The sequence below is a fragment of the Chlamydomonas reinhardtii genome, chromosome 1, assembly GCF_000002595.2.
Source record: "Chlamydomonas reinhardtii strain CC-503 cw92 mt+ chromosome 1, whole genome shotgun sequence".
NCBI classification, from domain to species: Eukaryota; Viridiplantae; Chlorophyta; class Chlorophyceae; order Chlamydomonadales; family Chlamydomonadaceae; genus Chlamydomonas; species Chlamydomonas reinhardtii.
The window spans coordinates 204969-229948 of record NC_057004.1 but is presented as its reverse complement, the minus strand read 5'-3'; the positions used below and the strand labels follow the sequence as shown (position 1 = coordinate 229948).

Here is a 24980-nt window from a genome sequence, read left to right as displayed (position 1 = left end):
ACACCGTTGGGCCGCCTAAGTGCCGCCGCTATCCACTACCGTTTGTGTCGACTGTCCACAGCGCACCCAGCCGGTGGCCAAGGCAACAAGGCAACTTGCCATGCTAGAGATAGTGACCAGAAGGTAGGTGCTGCCAGCTGCCAGGTCCCCAGAGCGATGTGTGTGTGTGTGTGTGTGTGTGTGTGTGTGTGTGTGTGTGTGTGTGTGTGTGTGCGAAGCAGGTGTGGCAGCAAGGGCTTGGTGGCTACGGTAGCCAGGGTGCCAGGGGCTGCTGAGGAGTTTCCGTGTAGGGTGTCCTCCCACATTTACAAGTATAGTCATCCAAGCGAGCCGTGTGCTGGGTATGTGCTGCGTGTTGTCCAAGTCCCCCGTCCAGCAGCTAGAGACATGTCGCGCACGTGGCAGCACACAGCGTGGTCGTGACAGCCGCCCAACAGCCCAACTGCCCCACTGCCCTGCCGTACTGCAACGCCACCGCCAGTTACGCGACCCGGCATAAACACACACACACACACACACACACACACACACACACACACACACACACAACGCCGTGCCATACACACACGCCGGCAGCCCTGGCGCACCAGGGTCCACCCGCCCCAGCAGTCCTCTCAGGGTTGTGCCTACCCGCACACACCCGTACATCACCATTACTTCGCACCCTTCATGCCAGCCACCTGCTTCCTCGCCACCCTGCCCCGTTGTGCCGCCTGAATGGTCGTGATCTTCTTTAGGGTTGCCGGGTCCTGATACCGACTCAGGTCGTAGCTCGAGGCAGGCGGCGGTGCGGCGCGTGACTGCGGCGCTGCTGCTGGCGGCGGCGGCGGCGGCGGGGCCGCGGACCGCATCTCCGCCACCTGCTTCCGCACGACACGCCCGCGCTGAGCCGCCTGAATAGCCGTGATCTTACGCAACGACTCGGGGTCCTGGTACCGACTGAGGTCGTGGTCCCGAGGCGCCTGCTGCCTCGGAGCCCCCGCCGCCGCCGTTGCAAGTGACGGCCCGCGCCCTGGGCCCGGCGCCGCCACCTCCACCACTCCCGCCGCCAGGGACGCCTCTAGCAACGCCATCTCGTCATCCGCCGCCGCCGCCTGCGCCGCCGCCAGCCGCGCCGCCGCCGCCTGCTCCTCCTTGAGCGGCTGCGGCGTGACGTCAACAGGTGGCGCCGCCAGTTTGGCCCGGCCGGGCAGCCCGGGCGGCAGGGGGGCCATGGCCCGCGACTGCGACAGGGGCGGCAGGTCAAAGGGGTGGGCGCTAGGCCCTGGCCCTGCCACCGCCACCGGCTGCTGCTGCGGCTGCTGTTGCGACCGCATGCCAGCCACCTGCTTCCTCGCCGCCCTGCCCCTTTGTGCCGCCTGAATGGTCGTGATCTTCTTTAGGGTTGCCGGGTCCTGATACCGACTCAGGTCGTAGCTCGAGGCAGGCGGCGGCGCGGCGCGTGACTGCGGTGCGGCCGCCGCCGTTGGCGCCCGCATGCCCGCCACCCGCTTCCGCGCCACACGCCCGCGCTGCGCCGCCTGAATGGCCGTGATCTTACGCAACGACTCGGGATCCTGGTACCGACTGAGGTCGTAGCTGCTGGCTGCAGATGCCGCCGGATCCGCTGCCGCGGTGCCGCCGCCACCGGGCCCTCCCGCCGCCGCCGCCGCCGCCGCCGCCGCACCCGCCTGCGAGGCGCGCATGGCCGGCAGCAGCACCTTACGTGGCGCCGACCCGCCCCCCGCACCAGGACCCGCACCCGCACCAGGCGCGCCGTACGACGCCAACGGCCGCAGCAGGCTCTGCGGCGTACCGGGCGCCCGGCCCTGCAGCGGCGCCATGGCCGGACGCCCGCCGCCCAGCGGCCCCCCCGCCACCCCGTCCGCCACCCCCGAGCCGCCGCCGCCGCCGCCTGCGGATGAGCCGCGCCGCCGGTCCATCTGCCCCGGCAGGTCGCCCGCCGCCACCAGATTGTCCGACGGGTCGTGGCCAGTGGCATCCCGCCGCCCGCTGCGGCCCATGGCTGCGGTGGTGAGCACCGCGCCGCCGCCGCCCGAGGAGGTGAAGGGCCGCACGCCGCCGCCCGAGGAGGCCAAGGAGGCGCCGCCAGCGGATAGCGCGTGCTGGTAATCCTCTTGCTCGGCTGCAGGTGTAAAAGGGTTTGTGTGTGCGACGGAGACGTGTCGGTTCGTGTGGTGCGGCGCTACGGCATTGGTGTCGGGCTAATGACGCCATTCGGAGGCGCACGGGGCGGTTGGGGACTGACGGGCCGCTGGGCCGAGTCGTTGGGTCTCGTCTACCTCCGGCCGCCTCCCTTGCACCCACACAGCAGCCCCAAAGCGTGCTCCCATCCAGCCCCAGTCCCTGTCCCCGCCCTACACGCCCGCCCGCGTTTCCCCCGCCTCCACCCCCCCGCCATAGCCCCGCTCCTCCCCCCCGCTGCCCCCGACACGCGCCCACCCTGCGCCTCCAGCGTCTGCCGCCGCGACTGCGCCAGCGCTGTGGCCAGTGCCGCCTGCGCGAAGTAGTCGGGCGGCGGCAGCTCCAAAGCCACAGGCGCCAGCGGGCCGCCGCCGCCGCCAGGGCCGCCACCGGGGCCTCCGGCCTCGGTGGGCGGCAGGGGCGGCGGCGGCAGGGGCGCCAGGCCGCAGCAGGAGGCCCAGCAGCTGGGGGAGCGCACCTGGTGGGGAGGCACGTCGGGGCCTGGACGGCGGGGGGTGGGGGGGTGGGGGGGGGGGGAGAGCAGGTGGAGAGGGTGTAAGGCGGAGGGAACAGGTGGAGGGGGTGGAAGTGGGCGCCGGGTCCAAGCAGCGGAATCAAGTGCAATTGGGTTCGTGCGCGGCAGGCGGACATCTGCTGCCGTGGTTGAGCTGGGGTGTGGCGGCGGGGGCATGAGGTAGACACGGCTAATGGGATAGGGTTCGGGGCTGGGAGGCGGGGTCTGGAACCAGTCCACTCCCCCCTCCTCCAACCCCAAATCCGACCCCTGACCGCACCCTCCCCTCCTCGCACATCCGCACCTCCCCTCCCCCACCCCACGTGCACGCACCCTTGGCGGTCCGGTTCATGCCCGCCACGGGTCTGGGCGGCGGCGGCGGCGGCAGGCGTGCCTTCATCTCGCGGATCTGGGCCTGCGTGCGTGGTGCGGTGTGTGTGTGTGTGTGTGTGTGTGTGTGTGTGTGTGTGTGTGTGTGTGTGTGTGTGTGTGTGTGTGTGTGTGTGTGTGTGTGTGGAAGCCGGCGTGTGTGGAGGCAGCGGCGTGTGTGTCAGCGAGCAGCGTCAGTGAGCACAAGGGAAGGACTGTGCATGCGGTGCGGTGCGACGCTGTGCGAGACACGTGTGTGCACAGTCGCGACATGATGTCGAAAACACATGCACACAGGCGGGCGTGAGGCGCGGTGCCAGCGCGTGCCCCAAGTGCGGCTCCCCCTCCCCCCCCGTTACCTGCACGTATTTGAGCCGCTCCTGCCCCTCCAGCAGCAGCCGCTGGTGCCGGGCCATCATCTCGCTGCAGGCGTGCGTGCGTGCAGCAGGGCGACAGGCGGAGGGGGCGGTGGGTGAGCCAACCTGCCACCCACCTCCATACGAGCGACAATGCACCGCACTCATCGCTGCCACACCGCCCGCACCCAGGCCGCCGGGCCCCACCACCCCTCTCGCTCAGCGCCCCGTCCCCACCGCCCAGTCGCCCAGCACCATCAAAGCCGCCTGCGCCACCACCCGCCCCCCTCCCTTCCCCGCCGAAGATGGAAGCCCTCAGGGCTGGCGGCCCCAAGAAGCTGCCCCCTACCCTCCGCCTCCCTCCTTCAGACCCCGCCCCTCTTAGGCCCGCCTCAGCCCCTCCCCCTGGTGGGCTCGCTGATGTTGATGATGCCGCGACATACTCGCTGGGCCAGGGCACACAACCCCCGCCCCTCCCAGCCCCGCCTTAGCCTCCGCCCCCTAAGCCCCGCCTCAGCCCGCACCAGTGTCGGAACACGGCGTGGCGCACGTCGGGCGGCAGCAGGTTGGCGTAGTCCAGCGCGTTGTGGGCGGGCTGGGGGGACAGCAGCGGGGGGTGGGCCTGCGCGGAGGAGATACGTGTTGCAAGGTGCGCGGGTGTGACACAGTGGCAGCCGGCATGGCCCGTCATGGAAGCCGTGTTGCACATTGTGTTAACAAGCGAAATCCAATGTGAATGTGTGTGTGTGTGTGTGTGTGTGTGTGTGTGTGTGTTCGTGTGTTGTGTGCAGCTTGTTGTCGTGCAAGTGTGGGCGGCACGCCGGGGCCCCGAGACGGCGCGTCAGCAGCACCCACACGAGCGAGCTGCAGGCGACAGGGCTGCCACGCGGGTGCTGCCCAGCCCGCCTCCCAGCCCCTCCCCTCCCCGCCATGAGTGGCCAGGTGCATGACCAGCCAGGGGGGGGGAGCGGAGGGGAAGACCGACACTAGGGTGTAGGTGCCTGCGTGGTGTGGGTGAAGGTGCCCCACTTACCCCGCCCATTTCCGCGCACTTGGTAACCTTGCTCCCCCCATTCATCCCTTTCCCAATGTGGCAGCTTTCAACTCACCGTGGGGGGCAACACCGCCTGGCCATAGCCAACCTGCTGCGCTAGCGCTACCGCCGCCTGCTCGGGCACCTCCAAACGCCAACGTGCCACGTCCTCATCGTGGATTTGGCCCTTTCGATGCTTGACGATACGAAGACGCCTGTATTTCACCGTCATCTAGCTATGTGCCTCGCTGCGGCATGCTTACTCGTCGCAGCGACGAAGCGCTGCTTGCGGGCACGGCCTTCGGCCGCGCGAGCTCTGTTTCATTGTTTTAATGCTCCCATAATATTATTTTTGATAATTCAAGAGACAAGCAATCTCTTTCAGCTGGAAGGACGTGAAAAAGCAAGGTGGGTCAACTCTAGCGGTCAACACAAATGAACAAAGCGTCACCGGTAGAGAAGATATGATTACTGCAGCTACTTTTAGTTATAGTATAATGGATACAGAAGCGAAACTGGGTGGACAGCAAAATGGGTGCACACGCAACTGCCGTCCCTGCATGAGTTGCGCCCAGCAGCTTACGCAGCCCGAGTGACGCTGAACTGGCAATGCCATGCTTGCAGCTAAATTAACTTAACCTGCACTTTGCGGCGTACATGACCAAGTCGCAGACCATCCATCTTCCACATGTCCCCTGGAAGGTCATGTAGTTGTTTGGCCGGAACAGACCCCTTACTCGCTGGCGGTAAGGGTCAGGGTGTGCTGCTCACGTTACAGCCCGTGCAACACATTTGGCGGCTTAGGGCAAGTATGCACGGCAAGTATGTGAGGCCTCCGTGTGTTACAGAGGCCTTGCATGATTGCATCTGCTTTCTGCGCTCGTCCGCACGAGCAACAGGGTGCCTTGAGGATTGAGTTCTTCGGACTCAGGGCCTAGGCATTCCCACATTGTCATGAATCAAATGATTTTCGGGCCGCCTTGCCCGCCCTGGCATTCCGTCCTATGGCTGTCTAAACTCTACCGCCTTCAGAGCATCACAAAAAGCTGAGGCCCAGCTACCCACTTGCCCAGGCTCACTGCGTGCACGCCACGGTAACAGCTACACACGCTTCTGGGCCCAACCAACTAGGAAAAGCAGCTAAATGTCTTGTACCGTCGGCGTCTGACTCCTAAACAAGGGCAGCGGCCAACTCGTATATACGTACTAGCAGCATTGGTTGATCGCACTGCGTATTCAACAATATCCGCCCGTAGCTTCAGCAGCTCCAGCAGCTGCAGCATAGGCAATACGGCAGCTTCCTCCACAACCCAGCGGGGCCGCAGCCCTTGCTGCAGGAGCGTCACTCGTCACTCTTGTTTGGTGGAATCACACTCGCAAGCAGGATGAAGGGTCATCAGGAAGTGAGGGATGGGGGATAGACCGGAGGCACTGCCCGAAACAAAAGCAAGACATGAATATGGCATCTCGCGTCTCTCACTTGATATACATGTAACATGTAGGATCACACCACCCGTATGCGACATGTGAGGCGCATGCATGCACAACAGTAACCGCGAACACCATCATCCAGCAACCCACCACACCAAACCACAGGCACACCGAACAGCTCACACATCCCACAAACAGCGGCAAACGCTCATCTGGCGGCCAGCGGTCCACTACCGGTACGACGCATATTGGCCGCCGTACGCGGGAGGCGACGGCTGCGGCTGCTGCGGCGGCGAGCCAGCGCGCGCGCCGTAGTGGGCGTACCCGGACGGCACGTTGCTAGGCGAGCCGGCGGCCGCAGCAGCCGGCTGCGGGGCGCTGCCCCGCGGCGGCGTCTGGTTCCAGGCCGCTGGCGCCGGCACGGCCGGGTAGTAGGCAGCACCGCCGCCCGCGGAGGCAGGGGCCGAGGTGGGTAGCGCACTGAAGCCGCCAGCAGGAGGAGGAGGCTGAGGGGGGTGCGCCATGTACGGCGGCGGCGGGGCCGGCGGCACGGGGCCGCCCGGCGCCGGCTCCTGCTGGTACGTGTACCGCGCCGCGCGCTTGGAGGGCGGCGGCACGGCGGGCGGCGCCGCGGGCGCCAGGTACTGCTGCATGGCGGCCTGCTGGCTGGCCTGCTGCTGGTGGCGGCGGGCGCGGCGGTGGCGCACCACGGCGATCGTGACCAGCGCGGCGATGATGCCGATCGCCGCCACCGCGCCCGCGGCGATGGCGATGATGATGACCATGCGGCTGTTGGACTTGTCCTCGCTGGCCGAGGCCGGAGCCGCCGTGGCACCGGGGCGGCCGCTGGAGCCGCCGGGCGGCGGCGGCGGCGGGCTGGTGGTGGCCTTGGTGAGCAGCGTGGCGACGGTGAGGCTGGACGGCTGCGTGGCGAAGCCGGCGGCGGCCAGGGCCGAGAACAGCTGGCTGACCTGGGTGCCGTCGCGCAGGCGGCCCACCAGGATGGTGGTGGCGCGGGAGGAGGGCATGGTCAGGTGCGTCACCACCATGGACTGGGGCGGCGCAGGCGGAGAGGGCGCGGGGCTGGGGCTGGGCGAGGGGGAGGTGCTGTTGTCCAGCAGGTGGCGGCTGGAGTGGCGGTGGGCTGGCGGCGGGGAGGAGGCGGCTGTGGCATCGTACGCCTGGCCGGCCTGTGTGATGGTGGTGGCGCCGCCGTTGCCCTCGCCAGCCGACAGCTGCGGCCCAGCGGTGCTGTTGCCGCTGCTGCCGCCGCCGCCGCTGCTGGTGCTGGTGCTGTTGCCGGACGCGGCCACCAGCGCCAGGCGCACCGCGGCGGTGGGCAGCTCCGCCCAGAAGGCGATGGTGGCGAGCAGGGCGCTGCTGCGCGCCGTCACGTCGCCCACCGGGTTGTACAGCGACAGGCTCAGCTGCACCACCTGCGTCCACACCGCCGCAGGAGGCGGCGAAGAGGAGCCGGAGGAGGTGCCGTTAGTGCCGCTGCCGCCCGAGCTGGTGCCGTTGGTGCCGCTGCCGGAGCCGGGGGAGGTGCCGGTGGCGTCGTTGGTGATGGCCTGGCCGGTGATGAGGTTGACGCTGCAGGAGGGGCCGGTGAAGGCCAGGCGGCAGTAGCACTGGCCGTTGAGGCAGTCGCCGCCGCCGGGGGTGCAGCTGGCGGCAGGGCAGCTCTGCGTGGCGCACAGCGAGGCGGCGGGCGGGCAGGGCCCGATGCGGCCGGCGCGGTAGCGGCTGGGCAGCAGCGAGGCCAGGTTGAGGTACTGGCCGGCGGGGCACTCGAACGACTGGCCAAACATCTTGACGTACACGCGGCTGCCGTCCGCCGAGCAGGCCGTGTCGAAGCACGCCGCGTCTACGTCACCGTCCACGCCTGCATGTGCCAGTCGACATATGTGAACAGGAGGGAGTGGCACACCAGGGTGAGGTCCTGCGAGAGCTGGAGCGAGCAACACCAGGACAGGTCTTGACACGGCCCGGCTCAAGCCCACAATCAACAGCAAGCACAGCTCCCAAGACCCCGGGGCCGCATGGCGCCAGCCAGTGCGCGTGCTTACCTGTGCCGGGGAAGGTGTAGATGCTGTTGGCGGCGGCGGCCTTGAAGCGGTACACCACGGGGAAGCAGCGGCCGGAGTTGGAGCCGGTGCCCCAGCCGAACACGTCGGGCATGTCGTAGGTGGCGTCGGGGCTGGTGCAGGTCTGCGCGGCGTTGCGGCTCAGCAGCAGCCCGCAGCCGCCCGTGAAGTTGAGCGAGCGGCACACGCCCGTGGACTTGAAGTCGTCGCTGCAGCGGAAGGCGGGCGAGCCGTCTGCAGGGGCGCGGCGGGGGGTGGAACGGACGGGTTACGGCACATGCAGCTTCCGGCTCATTACACTGGCGTCGGCGGCGCCGTTCATGGGGGTGCCCATTACGGCCACCGCCTCCTCAGCCCGGCCCACAACCCCCAGCCTGCCCCCCGGCCCGTCCCACCCGTCTCTCGCTCGCTCTCACCTCCGCTGGTGGGCGGGTTGGAGGCGTCGCAGAACAGGCGCTGGTCCGGCACCGCCGCCATGTACTGCTGGCAGCTCTTCTCGGGCAGCGCGCAGCCCGCGCCCGCGCCCCAGGCCAGCAGGCCCGCCGAGCTGCGGTTGGCCACGTACCAGCCCGTGTCCTCCAGGTACGACAGCGTCAGGTTGCTGAGCGCGGGAGGCGAGCCGTCCGCGGCGAAGATGGTGGAGGCCACCATCACCTCGCCCTGGAACAGGTTGTACTCCCAGTGGCTGCCGGCGCTGCCCTCGCTGCCCTCGTTCTCCAGCTGCGCGCCGGCCAGGCTGTCGCAGCCAAAGTGCGCGCGCGCCGCGTCGCGCACGCGCGGCGTGATGAGGCGGCTGACGGTCCGGCCGTCGATGACGGCGCTGGCCACCACCTCGGACTGCGGGCGCGGGCTGCCGTCGGGCCGCCGCGTCAGGTTGAACATGGACTCGGTGAAGCCCAGCGCGTGGATCATCTCGTGCGCCAGCACCGCCGTGAGGCTGGACTCGTCCAGCATGGACAGCGCGGGCGGGCAGATGTTGGCGGCGCCCATCAGCGGCCGGTTGTTGCCCAGGTCCAGCAGGCAGGGCCGCGCCCAGGCCGCGGCGCCGGCGTCGCAGTCGCTGTTCTGCACCGCGGTGATGTACATGTACATGTCCGCCGCCTCGCCCGGCGTGCCCGCATAGCTGCTGCAGCCCGAGCCGTAGCCGCTGGCGCCGCCGCCCGCGCCGCTGGCGGGCCCCGAGGTGCCGCTGCCCAGCGCCAGCACGTCCGCCAGCGAGGCGCGGCGGGTGCAGTTGGCGGGGTTGACCACGTGCTCCGGCCGCACCGTGGCCAGGCCGCACAGCAGGTTGTCGGGCGCGGGGCGGCGCGACACGAAGTCGGGGTAGTAGGACAGGCAGCCGCGGGTGGAGGAGTACGACAGGCAGTAGGGGTCGGCCAGCATGGCGCCGCTGGGCGGCCGCTGCACCGAGATGAACTTCTGCAGGATGCGGCGCACCGCCTCCACCACCCGCGTCAGCATCTGCTGCTGGCCCGCGTCCAGCGCCTCCAGGTGCTGGTAGCTCACCGCCAGCCGCAGCGGCGCGGGAGGGGGGACGGTCTGCGAGGGGGTGGGCGAGGGCACGTGTTGGGAGGGGGGTGGATGCCGGTGAGGGTTGCGGGTGCAGCACCTATGAGGAGCATCGGTTGCGGGGCGTGCGGTGGATGCAGCCCAGCCTGACTCGCAAGCCCCCGCGCCCCCTTCGTCAGTACCTTGCTTGCGCCAGCCCCCACATGCGCATACCGCGTGATGCAGGGGTCTCACCTGCTGCAGGCGGCGGCGCTCAATGGCCAGGCTGCCTTCCTCCTCCTCCGCGTCCTGCTCCTCGTCCTCGTCCTCCTCCTCATCATCATCATCATCATCATGGTCATGGTCGTGCTCCTCCTCATGCTCGTGGTCGTGGTCATGCTCATCCTCGTGCTCCTCATGCTCATGCTCATGCTCGTGCTTGTGGTCATGGTGGTCGTGACCATGGTCGTGGCCGTGGCTGCCGTGGTCGTGCTCGTGCTGGTGCCGGAGGCGCCCCAGCACGTCCACAACCACCTCCTGCTGCTGCAGCCCCTGCTCCGACTCCTCGCGCTCCTCCTGCTCCTCATGGCCCTCATGTACACGCTGCTGCTGTTGTTGCTGCTGCTGGCGGCCGCCCACGCGCAGCGCCGCCCCCCAGGCGCCGCTGAGCGGGTGCGCGGCCTGGTGCGCCAGGTGCAGCGCCACCAGGTCCCGCACCTCACCCGACACCACGTGGTGCCCGCACGGCGACACGCAGCGAGGAAGCGCCGCCGCAGACAACAGCGCCAGCAGCAGGAGCGCTGGCCCCGCACCAGCGGCTGCGCCAGCGTGCGGCACGGCTGCCGCAGCTGCGGCACCTGCGTGCGGGACGGGGCAGGCAAAGAGGTATGTGACCAGCTCGAGGCATGGTGAAAGGCACATTTGAGTTCAGCTCTGCAAAACTCGCTACGTGGGGTGGGCAGACGCTGGGGCGAGGCGGCGCGAGGCTACATGGCAGGTGCATGCAGCTCACGCGATGTCTAGCGAACCGACAGTCTGTCGCGAATGAGAGCCGCCCCGAGGTCTGATGATACATAGAGGTATGTGCCCCTGATACAAATGGAGCACAACCTGCTGGGTTAGCGGGAGCTCTAGCGGCTTCGCACGTCCGTGGAGCCGTTGCGGTGTGTAAGGCAGACGAAGCGAAGGTGCGCTACCGGCCAAGCCTGCCTAATTCTACAGCTCCCTTACCTCTACGTCTATGCATTGCTAGCAGCGCGAGCGTTCGTCGCCTCTGCACCGGCCCCGGAGGCCCGATGCGAGAAGAGGAGCAGTCAGCGAGAGGCGACGGCGTCGACAAGTTGTTTATACGCTTGTAATGGTCCTGATATTGCTCGTTGATCCAAGAGATTGCCCGACGAGGGCTTCGTTGCTGCAAAAGATGGACTGGTCTTTACGAGTTGGGTCTGCAGTGCAGGTTGTAGTTTGGTTAAACGAGTAGTTGTCCTGCGTTCTGTATAAGCATGCCAGCGTTTGTATTAAGGCGGGGCCTTCCGGGCTCGTGATTCAAGCGCCCGCGATTGCGCGACCAGCTTCGTCTCTCGTAGACAGTTGCTCTCAAAGCTTCGCGGCTGCTGATGTGGTTGCTTGTGGTATCCTGTTGTGCGGCCAATAATACGACGGCTCATACTAGCAAGGTGGGCCGCTACATACAGGTTGCAAGCCCGCTTGGATCCCGTCGAGTCTTGTCCCTGCGAGACTCCATGGAGTTAAAAGAATATATTGCATGCTACTTGTAGCTGGACTGTCGTAGGAACGCAGCATTGTTATTGCAATTTCAAGCGCAAGCTGCAAGTTGCCCGTGCACAGATCCGCGCCCTGTTTTGACTGCTAAACGTACACATATCATACAAATGCGGTAGATACTATCAAGTAACTCAGCTCACGAGAGCGCGTCTTCGAAAACGGATCAATTAGCCAAATAGGGAATGACAGAAGGAGGGACAACAAAGGAAAAGCATACAGCTGTGCATATAGAATCAGGGCAAAAGGCAAAAGCTTCTGACGCTGCCTCCGGAGCCTCGAGAAGGACCATGGGCGCTGGAGCTGCTGCTGCGTGCCCAGGCTCCACCGCCTCGCTCAGCAGCGTGCTGCCCAAGTGGTGGCGCCTGGTGACAATCTGGTTCACAGGTCAGCTGCCATGGGCTAATATTAGGGGAGCTCCACGGCAAGGGGCATGTGCGGGGAGGGGTGTAAATACCAGCTGGCCTTAAACCAAACGGGGTGGGGGTGATGTGCCCCAGCCCAAAGGAATAGGTCCCAATGGGGGGAGGCACCTGGGCGTTGGAGGGCACCGGCATGCACAGCAAAAGCACCGCTGCTGTGTGTGCGTGAGCGTGCGTCCCGCAGCTGTCTTGCGGAGGACGCTTGGAAGAGGGCGGGCCGGCGGGACCTCTGGCTTCCGAGAGGAGCCCAGCGGCCGTGTGGCAACCCTCACACAGATACGGTACACACACACACACACACACACACACACACACACACACACACACACACACACACACACACACACACACACACACACACACACACACACGCACGCACGCACACACACACGCACGCACACACGCACACACACACACATATCGTGTGCAGCACGGTTTCCATCACGTGCCATGCCGGCTCACACCATGCACTCCTGCATCACCGCCGCCACCGCCGCCACCGCCGCCGCCGCGCAGGCGAGGCGCGCTGGGTGGCTCGCGGCTACGCTGCGGCGGTGATCTGCCTGGCGCTGGTCACCACCCTGTTCTCGGTGCACGTGAGACGTAGTGCGTGGTGTCTGGTGTGTGTGTGTGTGTGTGTGTGTGTGTGTGTGTGTGTGTGTGTGTGTGTGTGTGTGTGTGTGTGTGTGTTATATATGTGTGTGTCGGGCGGGCGGGGTTGACGGCGTGCAAGTTGTGGGAGCGGGCGGGGGCTGGGCCGGGTGGGGCGGGGGCTGTGGTGTGCCTGCACTGTGAGGGGGCACAGGTGCCGGTGTTGCGGCCTTGCTGGACAGACGGCGCTGTGGAGAGCAGCAGCCCTCGGGGGAGGGGGGGGCTCACTGCCGAGCCCAGGCCACCCCAGCTCGCAGCCCTTCTCCCTCCCCTCCTGCTCATGCCGGTGTCCACACACGTCCTTTGTGCACACACACGCACACACACACACACACACACACACACACACACGCACAGATCTCGTACGCCCAGAGGGACTTCAGCACGGCGCTGTCCGGCAAGGACGTACGTGAGTGGGGGAGCGCCGGTGTGTGTGTGGGGGGGGGCGGCGGTGTGAGGGAGCCGGTGGGGCCCGACCCACATCATTTAAGGGCTATGAACGCAGGGCCACATCCCTCCCATGGTCATGCACGCATGACCCGCCTTGCCTTGCCCGGCCGGGCCGGGCCGTGCGTGTCGTCGATGGATGATGGGTCGCGGGCAAACTTTGGGTCTGGGGCGCATGGGGGCGTGGGTTCTGAGGTGGAGGGTCTGGGCGCGTGTCGCTGCGGCATGCAGCAGCAACGCTCCTGTAATGAGCCACGCCTCCTTCCCCCTGCAGCCGGCTTCTATGCCGCGGTGCGCAAGTTCGTGGTGATCATCTTCATTGCCGCGCCGCTGTTCAGCTTCACGTCCTGGGTGGAGGTGAGCGCAGGGGCGGCAGCAGCAGGCGGCAGGCAGGCGGCAGCGGGCGGGGCAGTGCAGGGAAGGCGGGGTTGTTAAGCTCCATCAGACGCAGTTGGGCATGAAGGGCTATGCCAACAATGCGGGGGGGGGCAGGGCCAGGGCCAGGGAAGCTAAGGAAGCCTGGCAGCTGCCTGCTTCCACTTTCCCTGCCGTGCTGCCCCCTTCCCACCCACCCCCCAAAATCCGCCACATACACACGGCACACACGCGCCTCCCCCCACTGCCCCCCCTCCCACTCCCCAGGAGCGGCTGGTGCTGTCCTGGCGCGCCCACCTCACGCGCCTGCTCACACGCAAGTACTTCGCACACAGGTGCGGGCGGGGGCGGGGGCGGGGGCGGGGGCGGGGGCGGGGGCGGGGGCGGGGGCGGGGGCGGGGGGGGGCGGGGGCACATACCGCCCACCCACCTGTGCTGGGGCCGTTCATGCTGGGGCCTGCAGCCTGCCCATCTTTCTTTTGACAGGGTTGCAGACGTCTGTGGCGACACCCGCACGCGTGCTGTGTGCTCAAATGTGTGCTCATGTGTACTCATGTCCGGTTCTCGCCCCTCCCCCTCCCCCCCTAAGGGCCTTCTACCACATCCGCCAGCGCGGCGACGCCCTTGACGGCTCCTCCGCCACCGCGGCCGGCGGCAGTAGCGGCGGAGTCGGCGGCAGTAGCAGCGCCGGCATCGGCAGTAGCAGTGCCGGCTCGGGCGGCGCGGCGGGCGGCATCGACAACCCCGACCAGCGCATCTGTGATGACGTGGCCTCGTTCGTGCGGTCCAGCGTGTCGTTGTCGCTGACCATATGCCGCAAGATATTCAGCTGCGTGGCATTTGCGGGTGAGGGGCGGGGTGGATGGCGGTGGGTGACGATGGATGATGGTGGGTGTGTGGGTGTGTGGCGAGGGGCTGGGGAGGAGCAAGAGGGGCTGCCTACCACCGCGCCCGCCCCTCCGTGCCCCTGACTGCATCTGACTGCCCCCTGCACCTCCCGCCCCCCCCCCCCCTGGTCCTGCCTCCGCCTGCCCCCGCCCCTGCCGCTGCTGCAGGTGTGCTGTGGGGCGTGAGCGGCAGCCTGGTGGTGTTCATGTTCATGTACGCGGGCGTGGGCACCTTCGTCACCACCGCCATGTTCGGGCGGGTGCTCACCAGCCTGTACTACAGGTGGGGACAGACGTGTGGCGTGGCGGGTGTGTGTGTGTGTGTGTGCGTGTGTGGAGGGCCGTGGAGCGGGGTATCCCTTACACCATGTCCAGAGCCGCTAGGGTTTGGGGGGGCTGGCTGCCCTCATTTCCACCACCACCGCCACCACTCCCACTCCCGCCACCCCCGCCCCTCCCTCCCTCCCACCCGCCTGGCAGGCAGCTGGCTCGCGAGGCCGACCTGCGCTTCAGCCTAGTGCGCGTGCGGGAGAACGCCGAGAGCATCGCCTTCTACAAGGGTGAGGCCGTGAGGGTGGGAGGGGAGGGCGCGAGTGCACGTGTGTTGGTGTGGGGCTCATGCTCATTTGCATGTGATGGAGCGTCCGTGTCTGGTTGCCGGGCCGAAGGCGTGAGGCGGACGACCGCAGGGCCAGGGCAGGGCCAGGGCGGGGCGCGACCCAATCCTCAGACGGCTCCCGCCCATCGCCGTCGCCACCACCAACGGTGCTCTTGGCTCTGTGTACAAAGGTCTTTCCCCTTCCCTTGCACACGCCCTCCAACACACACACACACACACACACACACACACACATACACGCACACACGCGCGCGCCTGTACGCCCCACCGCCCTCGCCGCCCTCCAGGCGAGGCGGGCGAGCGTGTGCGTGTGCTGTCGCGGCTGGGCGGCGTGCTGGGTGTGGCGTACGAGCGGGTGCGGTGGTCGGCGCTGTACGACCTGTGGACCAGTGTGTACAGCTACGCCACCATACTGGTGCCCTCGCTGCTCACGGCGCCGCGGTGAGGGGGCGGGTGTGGGGGGGGCGGAGGGTGAGAGTGGTGGTGGGGGAGGGGGGGAGGGTGGAGGAGTGGGGTGGAGGTGGGGGAGGGCGGGTGGAAATGGGGGAGGGCGGGTGGAGGTGGGGGAGGGGAGGTGGAAACGGGGGAGGGCGGGGGGATTTGGGTCACACAATGGGTAATGCGGTGCGAGCTCGAGGGTTGGGGGGCGCTGTGTGCACGAGGGTGCTTGAGCTGCGACACTCCTTCCCCTCCACCATCCCACCCTCACCCACCCAATCCCACTACCCTCCACCACCCGCTGCCCACTTTCCGCTCTGTGTCCCATCACCGCTACCGCACGATTACTTGACAATCGGGACCTATGTCGTTGGGCTCGGGCACGTAACTCTCTGCACCACCGCCACCACCACCACCCCACCCACCACCGCCACCACCACCACCCCACCCACCACCGCCACCACCCCACCACTCCCCACCCACCCCACCCACCCCTCGCCTCCATCTCCCCCACCTCACCCACACCTCACCCCCCTGTAGCTACTTCAAGGGCGAGATCGAGTTCGGCGTGATCAGCCAGGCCTCCTTCGCCTTCAGCCGCATCGACGCCGCGCTGTCCATCATCATCAACAACCTGGCGCAGATATCCGGACTGGCGGTAAGAGGGGGGTTACATTCATGATTAATTTAGAAGTGGGGGGGAGGGAGGGGGAGGGAGGGGGCTGGGAGGGAGGGGCTGGAGGAGGCAGCTGGGGCGGTAGCCGGTAGGCCGGGCGGGGGCACCACATGCTGTCTGAGCAGGTGGCGGGTGTGGCGGGCGCACATTGCACGCCGTGCCGTGTCTTGCTGCTGTGCCCTGCTGTGTCCTGGAGCGCCGGGCGGCAGGAGCTGGCGGCTGGAGGTGCTGCTGCGGTTGGGCCATCCGGCGCAACGAGGCAGCCACAACCTCAACCGCCACGTGCTCCCCCATCCTATGCTCCCAAGCACACACAAACACACACACACACACACACACACACACACACAAACACACGCACACACACACACAAACGATCGCCCCATGTATCTCCCTCCCCTCCCGCCCCCCACCCCCAGGCCGAGACGGAGCGCCTGCATGACCTGGTGGCGGCCATGGACGCGGCGGCGGCGGCGGCGGCGGCCACCGGCCTGCCCAGCAGCGGCAGCGAGGGGTGAGCCGGGCGGGAGGCGGGAGGGAGGGAGGCCGGTGGAGGCGGGCGGGTGGGTGCGGTGGACAGCGCCAGGGGGAGAGAGGTGGTAGTGGTAGTGACAAGGAGAACGTGTCGTAGTGCCGCACTGCACGCGTGTTCGCATACCCAAACACGCCCCACACACGCCCTTCGCACGTTCCACACACGCATAGGGTAATGTCCGTACGCCGTCCCGTAACGCCGCGTTGCTGCACACACGGCTTTGCGTTTATCAACCCTTGTGCTTTCTAACACACACACACAAGCTGCCCTACCTGCCCCACCTGCCCGGCCTGATCCGCCTCCCACTCCACTTCCACTCTCCAGGGGCGGCTCTGCGGCGGCTGCTGCTGCTGCTGCCAGCGCGGCGGCGGTGGCGCTGCTGTCCACGGCGGGCGGCGGCGAGGTCATTGCGCGGCGGGCGGCGGCGGGGCTGCGCGGCCTGGTGCTGAGGCAGCTGCGGGTGGTGACGCCGGGCGGCGGCGGCGGCGGCGGCTCCAGGGTGCTCACGGCGGGGCTGTCGCTCAGCCTGGAACCGGGTGGGGCAGTGGGGGGAGGCGGGTGGGTTGGGGGCTGTGGAATTGGGGTATGGGGGCCGGGTGGGGCAGTGGGGGGAGGGGTGGGGGCCGGGTGGGGCAGAGGGGGAGAGGTGCCCACGGGGGTCGAGGCGGACTCCGTCCGCGTGTGCCGGAGCCCGCCAGCCCTGTGTGTGATGTGAGTGACTTGTGTGGGCGCCCCCGGACTGGACTGACGCCCAGCTGGTGGGACTGCCGAGCTGAGTGCCCGGCGCCGCACCCCTATGGCGCCTCGTTAGCCAAGGGCGACAATTTATTGACTATTGGGAACTAGGGCTCGGGCAAGTAACCCCCTCCCCTGCCCCTGCCCCTGCCCTGCACCTTCAGGCCAGTCGCTGCTGATCGTGGGCCCCAGCGGCTGCGGCAAGTCCTCCCTGCTGCGGGCCATCGCCGGGCTGTGGGTGGCGGGCGGCGGCACCGTGCTGCTGCCCGGAGGCCCCGCAAACACCGCCGCGACAGCCGACGACGAGGCGGCGGCGGCGGCGGCGGGCGCCAACAACAACAACAGCAGCGGCAGTGCTAGCAGTGCTAGCAGTGGCAGTGGCGGCGGCGGTGTGTTCTTCCTGCCGCAGAAGCCCTTCATGCCGCTGGGCGACCTGCGCACACAGCTCACCTTCCCGAGCGGGGTGGACATGGCGGCGGTGACGGCGGTGGCGGGTGAGCAGCAGCAGCAGCGGCGGCAGCAGCAGCAGCAGCGGCAGCGGGCTCGGGGCAGGCGTGAGAATGAGAGTGGGGGAATGCTGTGTAGCGGGGGGGTGTTTGTATGTGTGTTTTGAAACATCGCCACCCCCCCTTCCCCTGCTCCTCCATCGCCCTCCTTCTCCCGCCCCGCTCACCCCTTCCCCCTCATCCCTCCGCCCGCCCTGCCGCAGTGGAGGACGGGACCGCACCAGCCGGCGCCGCGCCCCCCGCCACCACCACCACCACCACGCGGCCCGCGGCCCCCGGCAGCCAGGGCCAAGGCCAGGGCGAGGAGGGCGATGAGGAGCGCGCCCCGCTGCTGCTCAGCCACGTCACCACCACTGCTGCTGCCGCTGCAGCCGGCGGAGGGGGCGGAGGCGGCGGCGGCCACATGGCCGCCTCCATATCTCTGGTGGCGCTGCAGTCGGGGGCGGGTGGCGGCGGCGGCGGCAGCGGCGGCGGCGGCTCTGTGAGCGATGAAGAGCTGTTGGCGCTGTTGGATGACGTGTGCCTGCCCGACCTGGTCGCACGGGTGGGTGGCTGGGTGGGTGGCTGGGTGGGTGGGTGGGTGGGTGGCTGGGTGGGTGGGTGCAGCGGCAACAAGTAGCCCGCTGCATTAAGACTCAGCCAGAGGCCTTCAGGCACCTGCTTCGTGTTACTGCTGCGGGGCACTTGCTCTCTTGCCCTAACGGGCTTCCGCTTCTCTCCCTGATGAAGTCGCCGTTAGCAATCTCCGTAAGCAATCTCGCTGCAGCACACTTCCTGAAATAATTTTGTTGAAGCGAGCCCGGAGCAAGCCTGGAGTGAGGCCGTTGTGCGGGTGGCTGTGGGCGGGCGCGGCGCCTGCCGCTTCCCTGCCACAAACACGTACACACACACACTTGTATCCTGCACAACGCCCTGCTGCACACACGCACGCACGCACGCACGCAGGTGGGCGGGCTGGATGTGGAGCTGGACTGGAGCAGTGTGCTGAGTGTGGGCGAGCAGCAGCGGCTGGCGGTGCTGCGGCTGCTGGCGGCGCGGCCCTGCCTGGCGTTCATGGTGCGGGGGGGGGCGGGGGGGCAAGAAAGGAGGGGGGTGGGGTGGGGGGGGGGGTTACACGCATTGAGTTTATGCAGTGAAGTCGTAGCCAGATACAAAGGTACACAGTAGTCGTCGTTACCGATGTCCGCGGAGTCCAGCGTCCGGCGCCAAGCTGGGGGTGGATAGGTGCAGAGGGGGTGGAAATGGAGGAGGGGGTTGGGTTGGAGGTGGGGATGAAGGATTCCGTCCCCTGCTCCCCCGGTTGCTCCCTCCTTGCTCCCCCTGCCGGTCATGCCTGCTCCCCCCCTGCTCCCGCCACCCCGTCACGCCGCCACCCCGCCAGGACGAGGCGACGTCGGCTCTGGACGGCCCCACCGAGAGCCGCCTGTACTCGCTGATCCGGTGAGCACGTGTGTGAGCACGTGTGGGCCTGTGCGGGCGGGCGTGTGTGTGCCGGCCGCGGCTCCTCCCCGACCTCCCACCTGCCACCTCCGCATGCGGCCTCGCCAACACCCCCTCGGCCTCCTCCTCCTCTCTCTACACAAGCACACATATACTGCTGTGCACGCACCCTTGCCCCTTCTTATCCTTTCTTCTGCCCCTCTTGACCCTCTTATCCCCCTCTTACCCCCTCTTCTCCCCCTCCCCCTCCTCCTCCTCCCCGCCATTCCCCGCCATTCCCTCCCCCCGCTGCAGCAAGCGTGTGCCCTGCTACGTGTCTGTGGGCCACCGCCTGGCGCTGCTGCAGCACCACACCCACGTGCTGGAGTGCCTCAGCGGCGACGGCGCCGGCGGCGGCGGCGAGGGCCAGTGGCGCGTCTGCACAGCAGCAGAGTACCAGCGCCGCGCCGGGGCAGGGGGCGGCGGAGGCGGAGGCGCGCAGCAGCACCACCACCACTGAGGGGCAGGGAGGGAGGCAGGCAGGCAGGGAGGGTGGGAGGGAGGGAGGGAGGCAGGGTGGGAGGGAGGGAGGCAGCGGGTGGAGGCCCGGCGGGCGCGGGAGGTGTGTGTCCTGCGGGACCCATTGATCCATTTACCCAGCAGTGATGCCGGTGTGATTCGGGAGTGTGGAGGTGTGGATGGAGGTGGAGGAATGTGGCAGCATATGTGCTTGCCTTGAATATCTTGCTTGCGGAAGGGTTGGCGGGTCTGCGGAAGAAGGCGGCGAGCAGGGGACGTATCAATTAGCGTTTGGAGTGCACATGATGAAGCCCCCCGGGGGCGGGGGCGTGGCGTGTGTGTTTGGTGCATGGGGCCCATGCGTGGCCCGGGCTGCCATGAGTGGCCGGGCAAGTACCGGGGATTCCCGGGGCGCGGCGTGGCGCTCGCTACTTTGTGAGTTTGCTTGTGTCAGTCCCGATGACGCCGTCGTCGTCCCTCATCGCTCCTCCTGCGTGGCCACACAGCGGTTCCGGTTAGCCCTCCCAACCCCACACGTAGACCGCAGTGACTTGCTGACCCACCCCCTACGTCTCCGGCGGCGGAGCCGCCATCCACACAACGTGTAACACGCACGACGCAACACATGGAATCGTGTCCCCATTTGCGGGGGCGTATCAACTCGTGTACATATGTGTGTGTCTGGCTTGCGGCTGGCTGTGTCTGGGGGGGTGTATGCTGTACGGCATGTCGGGGGCTGCTGGGGTACGGTAGTACGGGCGCGGCACATCCGCCGGGGCGCCCTGCCCCTCTGTAGCCACACCCTCGCGGTCGCCCTGGCCGCCTGCCGTGGCCCTCAAGTGGTGGCCCCAGGCCTAGGAAGCGGGGGCCGGCAAACACCGCGCCCCCAAACTGCCCTGATTTTGAATGATCTTACATACTGTCAACCACCGCCCTAGGAGGAGGTCAAGGAGGAGGTTCCAATTCGCGGAGTTCGGCGGGGGTGTCAGCGCAGGCAGGTACCTCGCCCATCCGGCCCGCCATCCCCCGACCGGCCTGTATGTAATCTCCTGGGCTCCTTCCTGAGGGGAGGTCCCAGCTGAAGTCGGGAACCCAGGTTGTGGATAGATGCCAACCCCGCGCGCAATCTTCAATGCCGTCGGAGCACACCTGAGTTGCCGCGCGGGGGCGGGTCCCGACCGCATCTGACACGGCCCCCCGGCCCAACCTTAATTGTCGGCACAGGTCTCCAAACTCGACCCCCCCCCCCGCAAGCCACAACTTAGTTGCTGCCAGCCACAGCCCGGTTTCCACAACCGTATGACCCGACACAATCCACAGTCCGGGTTTCCCGCCCTCCGCACAAACACGTACACGCACGCACGCGCACACGTACAGGCCACCCCCAACCGAAGGCCCGCCCCGGCCGCCCAGCCGTCACAGCACGACCTGGCACGACACCTATCCCACACAATTGTGTCAAACCAATACTACCGTATACCCCAATTGTGTGATCATAGATGAAGGACAGTACACGCAAATATGCAATAAACAGCAACCATCCCCACACGCACCACCAACCGACTGCTTCCGTGTTTTTTCCAAGATTGGGATCAGGTGCCACACACGAGTGCGACGGGCATTTGAGTTGGCAACACGCACACAACGCACAAACAAGAAGCATCACAGTTTCGGACGCCGGAGATATTGAGCGGTGTGTATGCACAGAGGTAGCTAGCATGTCTGCATTGCAAGGCAAGTATGCGTGTATGCGGCGGGCAATGCAACGGCGCAACGCAAGGCAAGAACACTTATGTCACACACACATATATATGTCACACCTGTACAGCGCTATTTAAAAGTAACCAAGCAACAGTAGCGAATCCGCCATTGGGCCATGCATGCTGCGTGGCCAGCCTAGTAGCCGCGATGCAGTCGAATTGAATTCCGCCCCTCGTTCCTTTACCACAGCCCACATGCGCCAGCGGCAGGTCACTACCGCTTCTGTACTGACAAGCTCACGACTGCTTGATTGCTGTGTGACGAGTGCGCGTGCCTGCTCCAGTTACTGCTACTGCTGATGGCAATACTACTGCTACCTCTTTCTACTGCTACTGCCGCTACTGCTATCCAAGCTCTAGGCGCCCCGCCAGACGCTGCCGCTGCCCCCAGCCCCACTGTCGCTGTATACGGCGCGCTGGGCGGGACTGCGCCACGGCTGCGGCAGTGCACCGCTCGCCGCTGCCGCCGCCCCCGACCCAGCAGCCTGCAGCTGCTGTCGTGCATCGTCGCCTGCCGCCGCGGCGTCCTGTGCTCCCGCACGGCCTTGGCCCCCCACGGCTGCCCCCGCCTCCACCACCTCCAGCTCCAGCCCCACCTCCGCCGCGCCAGACCGCTGCACGCACGGCCGCAACACCCGCCGCGACCCGCCGCCGCCCTCGCCTGCTGCTGTGGTCCGCCCGCTTCTGCTGCTGCTGCCGGCAGCGGGGCCGCCGCCGCCGCCACCACCACTGGCCGCGGCGGCGCCGCCACTGCTGGGGTCCACGCCCGAGCCGCTCAGGCGGTGCGGGGCCGGCGGCGCCGCAGCCGAGTGATAGCAGTGCTGCTGCTGCTCGACCCCGCCGCCGCCGCCGCCGCCGCCGTTTGGCTTCCTTGGGGCGCCCGCCGCCTCGGGCTGCTGAGAGGCCCCCACGTGCCCTCTCCCTCCCCCTCCTCCCCCTCCGCCTCCTCCTCCCCGCCCATGGCAACTGCTGGTAACGCTGCTGCTGCTGCCGTCCTCGCCGCCTCCTTCGTCTTCCCCTCCTCCGCCTCCGCCTCCCCCTCCTCCGCCTCCTCCTCCGCCTCCGCCCAGCATGACCGCCGCGAAGTCCGCTGCGCTCCGCAGCCGCGCGGCCAGTCCGGCCCAGGAGCGGCGCACCATGAGGGCGGTGAAGAGCGCCAGCAGGCCCAGGTTGAGGCAGATGATGATGACGCCCACAACACCCTGGCAAGCAGGGGGTAGGGGGTTGCGGGAGGGGGAGGGAGGGGATGAGGTTGGTGAGGGCGGGGAAGCGAGGGCGTGTGAGGGGGTGCGAGGGCGTGTGTGTGGTTGCAAGGGAGGAGGCCATGCACGAGTCTGTTACACGAGTGTACATGTGCAGGTGACGCCCTTGATGGACGCACACCACATCAGCGTGTGCGCGTGAAAGCGAGTACGTCGCTTGTTGCCATGTGCCGAACCCAACTCCTCAACCCTCCCGCCCTATCCCTATCCCTCTCCCGCTCCCTCCCTTTCCCTCTGCCGCCCCCTCCCTCCTGTGCCGCCCTCCTGCCTGCCTCTTGCCCCTCACCGCGCTGACGCTGCTGAGGTAGCCGCTCTCGCTGTCTGTGTCGATGAAGAACAGCGACAGGGTGATGGTCATGCACAGGACCATCTGGCTGATGAACTCCAACACCACCACCAGGCGGCTGCGGGAGGGCAGGGCAGCAGGAGGGAGGTGGTGGGGAGGCGGCCGGGAGGAAGGGGGGAAGGCGGCGCGGGGGAGGGTGTTGTTGTCAGGAAAGCGCAAGTATGTAGGCACACGGCACGCCACAGCAAGCACGGCACACAGGTAGCTCCGCCCCCTCACACCTGCGAATGGGGTTGCACACCATGTTGACTGAGGAGATGATGATGAGTGCCGCCAGCAGCAGCAGCGCCTTGTACAGGGTGGGAACACTGCGGCTGAACACGTCCACCGCAACCAGCGTCAGGGTCTGGGACAGAAGGGGAGTGGGAGTGGCAGGGGAGGGGGAGGGGAGGAGGCCATCAGGGAGCAGTGGTTGTTGAGAGCAGTGCGTTGGGTTGGGTTCGTTGAAGCCGGATGCAGCGCGGGTGGCATGTGGGCGCGTGTGCTGGGCGTTCGCATGCGCGGGTAGGTATTGCGGCTGCGGTGGGGCTGTAGATTGCAGGCTGCAGAGAACACACACACACACACACACACACACACACACACACACACACACACACACACACACACACACACACACACACACACACGTACACAGGCCCACACACACGCGCGCACACACACAGGCCCACAAAAGCCCATACACACGCACACACACGCACACACACGCACCTGCAGCAGCAGCACTGACTCCCAGAAGTACCAGTTGGGCCTGCGTATGCGTGTGGCCAGAGGGGTGTGTGTATGCGTGTGTGTGCAGGCGTGTCAGCTTGCGGTGGGCCTGCGCCCCGCCCTCCCTGCTCCGGCTTCAGCTCAAGGCAGCACCCAAGCTGAGCACACTTCAGAGCCACCCCCTGCCAACCCCAATGAACGCCACGCATGCCACCCTTCTCCCACACACACACCACATCCAACCCACACACACACACACACACACACACACACACACACACAAACACACACACACACACACACACAAACACACACACACACACACCCGCACCCCCCGCCATCTCCCACCTGTACCGCCTGTACAGGAAGCCGTACACGGCCTGGGTGTGGAAGGCGGGCAGCTGGGCTCGCAGGCGGTACATGGTCGCGGCGGCCACGGCGGGCGGTGCCAGGCAGAAGGCCAGCACGCACACGGCGCCCAGGGGGACGTACAGCGCCGCGTGCAGCCCCGTGTAGCAGCGCATGCCCATGTCGCGGACCCCTGTGAGTGGTGTGAGTGGTATGAGTGTGTGTGCGGGTGTGTGTGTGTGTACGTTGGCGTGTGTGTGTGTGTGTGTGTGTGTGTGTGTGTGTGTGTGTGTGTGTGTGTGTGTGTGTGTGTGTGTGTGTGTGTGTGTGTGTGTGTGTGTGTGTGTGTGTGTGTGTGTGTGTGTGTGTTTGTGTGTGTGTGTGTGTCGGGGATGCGCACGCTCGCCGGCCCTCCCCTCCCGCCCCCCCTCACTCACAGTACCCCCAGGGCCAGGTGGCCAGCTGGTTGGCCGCCAGCGGCCCCGCGCCGTCGTCAATGATGATGCAGGAAAACACACTGAGCGAGGCCTGCGTGTGTATGTGTGTGTGTGTGTGTGTGTGTGTGTGTGTTTGGGGGGGAGTATTGTGTGTGTGAGGCTCGACTGACAGCAACTCCATAGGTTCAGCTCTGCATTGTGCTCCCCGCGCCCACGCCCTGCACCCGCAATTCCCACCCATCCCCCAATCCGTTCTGTGAGCAACGAGCCAGCGCCAACCCAGCAGCAGTCCAGCGGCCCAACAGAGCCGCCGCCCCTGTCACCCCCTAGCCCCTGCCCCCTAGGCCGCCCACCTGGGCCAGTGCGGGGTACAGCACAAACACGGCCACCTGTCCGGGGGAGGGTCAGGGGCGGAGTCAGGGAGTGGGGAGACCGGCAGCCGTACAGTGGGGAAGAAGTGTGTAAAGAGCACAAGGAAACAATGCGCGCATTGTGTGTGTATGCGTCGCACGTGCGCGCGCGCGTGTGTGTGTGTGTGTGTGTGTGTGTGTGTGTGTGTGTGTTAAAGAGCACAAGGAAAACGTTGCGCAAAGATAGTGTATGCGATGCAGCAAAGCGACGGTTTACGGATGTTACCTGAAGT

At 67.0% G+C, this 24980-nt stretch overlaps 4 protein-coding genes across 4 annotated transcripts in view; 1 reads left to right on the top strand and 3 right to left on the bottom strand.

Moving 5' to 3' along the window:
* Window positions 1–293: 293 nt before the first annotated feature.
* On the bottom strand, window positions 294–4937 carry CHLRE_01g001450v5 (uncharacterized protein). Its single transcript, XM_043058093.1, has 6 exons — window positions 4533–4937; window positions 3948–4045; window positions 3427–3490; window positions 3032–3113; window positions 2443–2685; window positions 294–2125 (listed from the first exon to the last, which is right to left on the bottom strand). Exons 1-6 carry the CDS (start codon window positions 4686–4688, stop codon window positions 654–656), a joined length of 2115 nt encoding a protein of 704 aa, XP_042928007.1. The 5' UTR covers window positions 4689–4937; the 3' UTR covers window positions 294–653.
* A 349-nt stretch (window positions 4938–5286) lies between these two features.
* Window positions 5287–11207, bottom strand: CHLRE_01g001400v5 (uncharacterized protein). The gene is made up of 5 exons (XM_001700284.2): window positions 10693–11207; window positions 9718–10319; window positions 8391–9513; window positions 7957–8208; window positions 5287–7772 (listed from the first exon to the last, which is right to left on the bottom strand). Exons 1-5 carry the CDS (start codon window positions 10706–10708, stop codon window positions 6118–6120), a joined length of 3648 nt encoding a protein of 1215 aa, XP_001700336.1. The 5' UTR covers window positions 10709–11207; the 3' UTR covers window positions 5287–6117.
* Window positions 11208–11307: 100 nt separating this feature from the next.
* On the top strand, window positions 11308–19993 carry CHLRE_01g001350v5 (uncharacterized protein). Its single transcript, XM_043058092.1, has 17 exons — window positions 11308–11631; window positions 12183–12262; window positions 12675–12726; window positions 13039–13121; window positions 13407–13474; window positions 13729–13985; window positions 14195–14309; window positions 14507–14586; window positions 14933–15086; window positions 15624–15741; window positions 16179–16273; window positions 16619–16830; window positions 17194–17523; window positions 17739–18079; window positions 18481–18591; window positions 18917–18975; window positions 19270–19993. The coding sequence occupies exons 1-17, from the start codon at window positions 11535–11537 to the stop codon at window positions 19472–19474; spliced, it is 2457 nt and encodes an 818-aa protein (XP_042928006.1). The 5' UTR covers window positions 11308–11534; the 3' UTR covers window positions 19475–19993.
* Window positions 19994–20373: 380 nt separating this feature from the next.
* Window positions 20374–24980, bottom strand: part of CHLRE_01g001300v5 (uncharacterized protein) — a 29814-nt gene continuing 25207 nt past the window's right edge. The window contains exons 37-43 of the mRNA XM_043058091.1: window positions 24691–24726; window positions 24338–24428; window positions 23901–24093; window positions 23553–23592; window positions 23063–23187; window positions 22782–22899; window positions 20374–22435 (exon numbers count right to left, since the gene is read on the bottom strand). Coding sequence (XP_042928005.1) covers window positions 21590–22435; window positions 22782–22899; window positions 23063–23187; window positions 23553–23592; window positions 23901–24093; window positions 24338–24428; window positions 24691–24726 — 1449 coding nt within the window. The 3' untranslated portion in view covers window positions 20374–21589. The remainder of the gene's footprint in view (window positions 22436–22781; window positions 22900–23062; window positions 23188–23552; window positions 23593–23900; window positions 24094–24337; window positions 24429–24690; window positions 24727–24980) is intronic.